General features: G+C 36.3%; 1 protein-coding gene across 1 annotated transcript; it reads right to left on the bottom strand.

Annotated features, from left to right (window-relative positions):
* Positions 1-1,979: 1,979 nt before the first annotated feature.
* On the bottom strand, positions 1,980-6,392 carry LOC113281563 (serine/threonine protein phosphatase 2A 57 kDa regulatory subunit B' theta isoform-like). Its single transcript, XM_026530351.1, has 3 exons — positions 6,102-6,392; positions 4,312-5,915; positions 1,980-2,784 (listed from the first exon to the last, which is right to left on the bottom strand). The coding sequence occupies exons 2-3, from the start codon at positions 5,518-5,520 to the stop codon at positions 2,473-2,475; spliced, it is 1,521 nt and encodes a 506-aa protein (XP_026386136.1). The 5' UTR covers positions 5,521-5,915; positions 6,102-6,392; the 3' UTR covers positions 1,980-2,472.
* Positions 6,393-8,575: the final 2,183 nt, after the last annotated feature.

Raw genomic sequence — 8,575 nt, 5'->3', positions numbered from 1 at the left:
GTTCATTCCAGAAATGAACTCCGTCATCTTCATCTTCTTCATCAGCAGCAGCAACTCATCTTCATCGTCTCCATCATCAGCAGCAACAACAGACGAAAAAACATCAAAAATCTTCATCACAAACAAAGTTCATTCCATAAATGAACTCTGTCATCTTCATCTTCTTCATCAGCAGCAACAACTCATATTCATCGTCTCCATCATCAACAGCAACAACAGACGAAAAAACATCAAAATCTTCATCACAAACCAGAGTTCATTCCAGAAATGAACTCCGTCATCTTCATCTTCTCCATCAGCAGCAGCAACTCATCTTCATCATCTTCATCGTCTCCATCATCAGCAGCAACAATAGACGAAAAAAATCAAAATCTTCATCACAAACCAGAGTTCATTCCAGAAATGAACTCCGTCATCTTCATCTTCTTTTGTAGACTCGAAACTTACCCAAGCATGTGAAGATGATAAAGGTTCATCATCATCATAAATAGCAGCAGAATCTTCAACCTCACCGTCTTCATCATCAAAACAGAAGCAAACATCAAAAAAAAAAAAACTCAAAACTTCATCGTATTCATCATCATCATCATTGTTCATCTTCTTCATCACTAGCAGAGCAAAAAATAGAGAGAAGAGAGAATTGTTCATCATCATCTTCATCACTAGCAGGAAAAAAAATGGAGAAATGAGAGAAACTAGATCTGAAAACAGGAAGAGAGAGAAAGTAAATCTGAAAACAAGATATTTTCTAGGTTTTTTTCTATATATGTGGTCCCCAAAAGGATATTTCTGTCACCACACAATGACAATTACATCATCCATGATGTCATCGTAGGACCAAACCATAATTTCTAGGACCAAACTATAAAATATATTTTGAAAAAGGACCAAACAGACAGTTGACTAGGTCAACTGGACCAAACTCTCTCTAATATATTATTTCTAGGACCTAATGGTATTTCCTACAAAATATATATATATAATTTGGAAAAAAGAGTCCTAATATAGTAGTTACCCGATTTCCAAACTGAATTTGGACTTCTATAAAATTCCAAACACGGTAAGTTAGGTTTTCCTTTTAAGTTTGTAACTTTTAAAACAATCATACATTGACAAGTGTCCTCACTAAAACGCTCGTTTCACAAAGCTCAAAAAAGACCTATTTCGGCCAATAAGAAAGGAGGGTTTCCTCACCGTCCAATGTGGGAGCTTTATTTGTCTAGGCCTTTAAGTCTTTAGATACGTTCCTGTTAATAAACTCTAGATTCCTATAAAAAATGAGCACAACCCGAAACGTATAACACCACCACCTACCACTTTGAATATCAACCGTTGAAAATTAACGGTCGAAATTAAAATTATGCTCATTTTTTTGTAGGAACTTAAAGTTTAATAATAGGAACATATCATCAAATATTTAGCTCAAATTCCTTGCCATTTAGACTCTAAAGAAAAAATTGATACAATCTTATACGGATGGTGTACAAATAAGATTGTCCATGAATCCTCCCTCGTATAAAATTACTAGTTGGGTGTAGATTTCCTTTCTGTGAAGCAGAACCATTTGGATACGTCCTGCTAATTTGTTGGTGAAAAATGGGACTATGTTATGGGATACCAGAACTAGTGACGGAATAGAAGCATGGATGAACCTTGGAAGAACATTAAATGACTGTATTCAGGTGCTTGGGATGGAAATCATATCAAACAATCTCAAATCCTTCAAACGGTCATGAATAGTGACTGGGACGGTAAAACACAGCTTGCTTTGTGCCTGAGAATGCTACTGACCGTTCCCAAAGGAGTGGAAAGAGATGATTTTTCACTGCTTTTTTGTTGTACAAGTCAGCAATGCAATTGGTGTAACATGCATTCATTCAGTCAAGTATCGACTTTAATGCATCAATTGTTTGCATTAACATTTTGATGAAAATAAGAAGTACAATTTCAAGTAACAGGAGATTCATCCAAAGCAACGGTTTTGCCCAGAGGAACAAAGATTGATCACAATGAAGGTCCACATATAAATTTATGGAAGAATGAGGAGTTTAACAAAATTTGAACCACAAGTGAATTATGTTATCAGGGAAATACATAGCTGTCTCGTTCAAAGCTCCTTTGTAACCCACAACCACTAAACTCTCTTCCTTTATGAATGTGAAGTGTGGTAGCTTGTAAACTCCATTTGATCTTCCATATATACAATCTTCGTATAAAATCAGAGGCGAGGTCCAGTGTTCTCCATGTAGAATGGTGTTCGTGACACTAAGGACCTGACACCCCAAAACAATCGATAACAATCGAGAAATCCCCACAAACAAGTGAACAACAGACAATGTGTATTCCACCACCTAAGCAATGTTACCCTTACGCGTTTGCAAAACTGAGTCTGCTGAGACAGAAAAAAGATGCATCCGTCTGTCTCTAGCCCAAAGATAACAGAAGAACAATTCTATGCAATGAAAGCATAAACTAGTTACTTCCGGTTTTTGATGTGGCAATCTCTTCTAAGTGCTTCCACACACCTTCTCGCTTTGTTCTAGTCTCCACCTCTTTTGCTTCATCTTCTTGAAATTTACGCAAGCATTCGCCAAATAGTTCGTGATCAACATCGGAGAAGATTTTGCGGACATTTATGGTCAGGCTTCGGACTGCCTGATTCCAATGATTTCTAGCATTTCTCTCCAAGGCTGGGAAGATGATGGGCAGTACAACTTTCAGGTTTTGTTTGATCAAGTTCTCAATGTGACCATTGTTCCATAAGAACAAAGCCCTTTCTGCTACCTGCGCACAAGATAACAGAATAATGGATTATGATTAGCCAACTGGTGAGTTGTAGGCATTGAATTCAAGTCTTAAAATACAGCAGACGATGTGAAACATAATATGTACAGAAGCATTTATGTGAAATCCAAATGAGAAAGACGCACACAATACAGACGACATATAAGCAATTAAGCATCATACAAAGCAGACCTACTCAAAATTTCGTGTATGTTATAATTTGCTATTTTTTCCCAATTTACACTCATGTTATTAAGCCATAGTGTAATAGTCAGTTTTATTTAGTTACCACATTCATTATTCTCTTTCACGGAAAAAAGAATTCCCCTACAAAATTGTCTGCAGGTGTTTCAATGCCTACTAATGCATCATCTTTTGTCTGAATTCTAGGACAAAAACATGCAACTCTTTAACTATCCCAAGTTACATCACCTTATTCATTAATCTTCATTCGATAAGACCCCTTGGATCCATATAAGCCAAAGTGACACTTCTATTAACCTGATTACTAGAACGGATCAGATTCTCATGATACTACGCGAGTGCTGTCACTTATTTACAACAAGTAGCTTGTAGCAAAGAACACGTCTATGGTGACCGAAGAAGCTTCAGCAGGTGTTGACATGAAAAAAATCAAGAAGCACTTACCATTTAAGGATTATGAATGTTGTTTAGTTTATTTAGTTTGTTGAAACTTCACTACTTTCTTAGTCGTGGTAATCGTCTCTCTTGAGTAGAGTTTACTGGGAGTTTTCCTTTTGTCTCTCTTGAGTAGAGTTACTGGGAGTTTTCCTTTTCCAACAATATGTACTAGACTGCCTTTTACAGTCAGTAGATCTTGACTCTACTTAATTAACAACATATATTAGCTAAAACAAAATTAAAAATGAACCGACTTGGGAAGTACAACACTGAAGATGGGAAGAAACAATATGGCACTCATCAATATACTACACATGTTATGCCTCATCAGGAGTAAAAATATAATTTCGCTTACGTTTCATTTAGTATGAAGACATATTCGTTCATTAAATAAATAAAATAAAAGACATATATTCTATCCCCAGCATAAGTCAGAGTGCAAAATAACAAATATTTGAAATTAGCACAACTGTCAACCGTATAACAACTGAAATGTAAGTGTAACTCATCTTCAACTGTAAGTAATTTCTTAATCTACTCTAGATGACATATATCTAGTTAATATGTACCATAAATCTTATTTCTAGCCTTCTTTCGCTATTAACCAATCAAATCTAGATATTTTCCACTAGAGAAACAGCTACATGTGAAAGCATCCTATCAAACAATAGTGGAAATGTAATCATGTGATAACTTCATTATAAATACTCAATATGCACTAGATCACAGTCAATTAGTGTTTCCAACATATAAGCATCACTATGACAGGAGTCTCAGTCTTAATAAAATTGGACGAATTTTTGAGATAACACATTATACTTTTCGGCGTGGGAACAACATACAAATGGGGATAGCAGCGAGTGAATGCTAGATAAAAATTTATACCTGAAAGTGTAAACTGCTCAAGCAACGAGCAACCTGGGAGAATAAAGGCACCATACAGCGTTGGAATTCTGGGGGCTGAGTCGCTTCCAAAACCTCCTCCAGCTCTCCTAAAAACATGACCTCTTTCGAACTATTCGTTACTGGCCAGTACTTTAATAAACCCCGAATAACAGTATCGGCAAGCTTACAGTCCTTCTCTACAAATTGAGTGATGCAGTAGGATAACTGCTGATGGTACATAGGTATACATTTCGGTTTGTGCAGAGGAATTAGAACCCTAACAAGAAAGAATTTGTGTTCCTCTTTTAATGGCAAAGCGAACCCATTAATTATGCTGCCCAATATCTCTAAGAGCTCAGCTATCCCATTGTGCTTTTCTGTTTCGAATATAAACCGGTAGAAGATGTTGTTGATAGCTTTCCTAATGAACGGGCGATGTACCATAAATTTGCCATAAATGCGGTGAAGAATTGTTTTCAAGTATTCCCTCTCCCTAGGATCTTCAGAATCGAAAAGGTCTAGCAATCTAAGAATAAAATAGTGATCAATATATCTTTTAGCCAACTTTGCATCCGTTTCCGGGGATGCAACAAATCTTAGAAAGAACTCATACACAATTTGCAAATGTGGCCAAGCTGGATCCATTAGAGGCTCTTCTTCATCCACATCAAAAGCTTCAATTTTATTTTCACGAGGTGGAGTCGTAGGTACTCTAAACAAATTTATTGATACCATCGTCATAATCTCCTGCATAACAGTTTCACCGAACTTTCCATTTGCTGAAGTGACATAATCCACAAGCTCCAGCAATGTCTGTCGCTTGATATCCTTTTCCTTCAAATTCTTTGTCGGATCAATAAAATCAAAAACAACACAGCACGGTTTCAGCTTCCGTGTGAACAAATTTTGCCTCTCAGAGCTAGGCACATCTCTTAAACCAGGCAATGCTTCAAAAGGAGAAGCAGATGGCGAATCACCAGTACTACCATTACTCCTTGTATTAGCCATCTGTGACATCACCGTATTCCCTTGATTCAATCCTTGTTCCAAAGTTGAATCAGCAGGGTTTCCTGATTTTGCAGCACTTGCTATATCACCACCACTACTGCTTTTAGTGGACACATTAGAAGATGGAACAGAAGTTCCACCAGGTTGACCCGCCTTGGAGGACGGCTTCCTTGGTATCTTACCTAGTATCTGTTTGAACATAACTAAGATGATGAAAGAAACAATTTTCCTCCCCCTCTATTAGTATAATTTACAATTCAGCGATACAAAGAAATCACCTTCAAACCCAAAGAAAACACATTCGCAGATTGATCATCTATCTCAGAGGATCAAAAGAGTTATTTTAGACCAATGATTGCATTGTGAGGAAGTTTTGGTCCACCCCAAAAACTTCCCCTCGGTTGCTCTTCCATCAAATAAGATCCTTACCCAACATCAACAACCGTAACCCATATTATACTTTCTTAGTTAAATAATCAATGTAGAAAGCAGCACTTAGAGATAAACAAAAACCCTAACTCAAATCCAAACTCTAGTCTTCTTTTTACCAAAAGGTATAAAATTTCCAATCTCCTCCTCAAAAAATTAAACCCAAGCTGGATCAAAACATAAACAGATCAGTAGTATACAATTACCAAAGACAGACTCATAAAAATTGAAACTTTGAGAACCAATCATTAAATAAAGATAAATGAAAGAACCCTCTAAGATTTATACAGACATTAATTCATTATATTAAATTAAATTCAACCCCAAGATTTAGATTAGTGTATAATACTTACACAAGAATGAAGCTCATCAACAATTACAGATTCTTGAGTAGCAGCTGAAATGAATAATTTTCTGTTGATTTATTTTTCTAAATATGCCTAAAATTAAGTTGACACTAAATTACTAACAAATTTATTAGATATTTTTCTTCTGAATTGGGTTTGAATTCATGTAATTAAAAGAAAAGGTTTTTTTTGTTTCGGGGGGATTTCTTCTTCTGGAATTTCTTTTCTGATACAAATCAGTGTCCTCTCCTCTGTATGTCTCTCTCTTACTCTGGGGTTTGGTCTTCGGAGAGAGAAAGAAAAATGGATGAATTACAACAACACCCACAACTGGACCTCTGAAAAGATGGATATTATTGTACATTTGCTAGGAATTTATTTATTCTATAAACTAGTTGTCCGTGGAGATATAATGAAACGAACGTAATTGACACCGTCACACCACGCTAATAGAAGTGAAGAGGATATCCTTAGACCATCTCCAATAAGGGATTTGTACCCTTAAATCGGGAAATCGTCATTTCTTACGGCAATTCATATGGGGATGAACAAACTCATTCGTTTGTTGAGCCAGATGAATGGTCAAACTAGGTTTTCCACTATGATAAAGTATTGAGTGTTAGATTAATAGGCATGTGATCCAGGTATAAGCGCTAGCGTCCGTAGATCGAACGCTGGTGTTGGAAAGAAAAACGCTTGCGTCAGAAGAACCAACGCGGCGTCTTAAGATATAATGCCGGCGTTTTTGCTTCTAACACCAACGGGTATTTTTTTAAAATTTGAATTTCACTTTTTACCTCTATAAATTACCACCATCTTCAAACAATTCACTCACACCAAAATTCACTTGAATTTTCTCTTCTAAAATGGCTGAAAAGGCGATCACACTTTTTTTGCGATGCAAAACTTGAAGATGTTGTTTCTAAGATATGTGGGAGTTTTAAAAAGATTGAAAATTGTAAAAGGGAAGTGCAAGTTTTAGAAGTTGCTCCAAGAAAATGTTCCGCTAAAAGGCAAAGAAGAGCTCCAGTTTTGAAAGTTAACAACAAAAAATTCAAAAACAAAGGTGAAACTGTCAAAGAGCGCGTTGAGTGGAAAATACGTCAAATGATGATAAACAGGAGGCCAAAACTTGTACTTGATTTTTATTGAAACTTTTATTATTGTCTAAGTTTATATCTTGTAAAAGAATTGGCAGTAATATCAATGAATGAAAATGTTTATGTTTTAAAATAGATTTCCACTTCAGATTAAGTGAAATTTATTACAATTTAAACTTGCAAATAACATCAAACTACATTTTAATAAACCACAACAAAAACACCAAACTACATCAAATCCAGCAACATTCTCTCTGTAAAATTCATAGCATTCAAAATGTCTAAACTCTCTCCCGCTTTCTTCGATAAACTTGGTCTGAGCGATGGTTTCCAGTTCTTCGTTGGATAATCCAGAATTGCTACGATGAACCATCCACAATACCTTCGTATAATATTTGACTTCATTAGTGATGCATGCAATTCTTAGTTCTAGGCTCTTACTGTTTCTTATGGCTTGGTTCCGCGATGCTACAAAATGTCCCAATACTCTTTCCCAGAAATTGTCATTGTTCATTAGTCTCACCATACGATGTAACCAACATCGAACAAGAGCAACATCTTCTTCCATTGTAAATTCCGACGGCGGCATTCGAGTGCAGCAACGATGTACTTGAGATGGACCATCTTTTAGAATTCTGAAACACGCTTCGTAATGAAAAGGTTTACCGTGAGCTTCCTCACAATTATCAAGAACTGTTTGGATCACTTCATCTTCAGTTACACCGCTGAACTTTTCTCGATCAATTTCCATTACTAGAACCACAAATGGCTGGACAGCAAGCCTAATAGATTGAAAACGAGCACGCAATCGACGAGCATCTCGGTTTCCTGGATTTCCCGTAAGTGAGACGAACATTGAAAAAACGTTCTCCTAAAAAGAACTGTCATGAGAAATAACAACACCAGTGATTACCTTATGAAAGAAATATGCTTTTCATAGAGTTATATCCTCTTCTTGAGTAAACTTGGAACCACGATTTCTAACAGACATTTCTGCAAAGGGGGAGAGATTTAGGAAGAAGAAGAAGAAGATGTGATTTTGGAGATGGGAGGAATGCAATTTATAGGTCGAGAAAGAAAAGTTTGACGTTGTAAATGGAAATTTAGCCGTTGGCGTTTGTAGTAAAACCGCCCGCGACTTTCCTTTGAGCGCCCGTTTGAATTACCAACGTCTATTTTTTATTATAAATACATCACTAGGTTTTATTCTAAACCAAACCAACTGATTTCTTTGTCATCATCCACCATGTTTTCTAAAGGCAAAACGAAGCAAATATTATGTGTCGAAGCAAAAGAGGTTTGTCCATTATGTTTCATGGATAACCACACTATTATGCAATGTCCTTGGATGTATTCAAAGGGAAGGTTGTTCACGCCTCA

The sequence above is a fragment of the Papaver somniferum genome, chromosome 5 (genome assembly GCF_003573695.1).
Source record: "Papaver somniferum cultivar HN1 chromosome 5, ASM357369v1, whole genome shotgun sequence".
NCBI lineage: Eukaryota > Viridiplantae > Streptophyta > Magnoliopsida > Ranunculales > Papaveraceae > Papaver > Papaver somniferum.
The sequence above is the reverse complement of the archived record's forward strand: the minus strand, read 5'-3'. Positions and strand labels throughout refer to the sequence as shown.

Bases quoted from the DNA above. Each gene is read 5' to 3' on its own strand.
- LOC113281563 (XM_026530351.1), bottom strand. From the start codon at position 5,520: ATGTTCAAACAGATACTAGGTAAGATACCAAGGAAGCCGTCCTCCAAG. The intron at 2,785-4,311 runs GTATAAATTTTT...TCTTGTGCGCAG, and splicing joins TGAGCAGTTTACACTTTCAG to GTAGCAGAAAGGGCTTTGTT.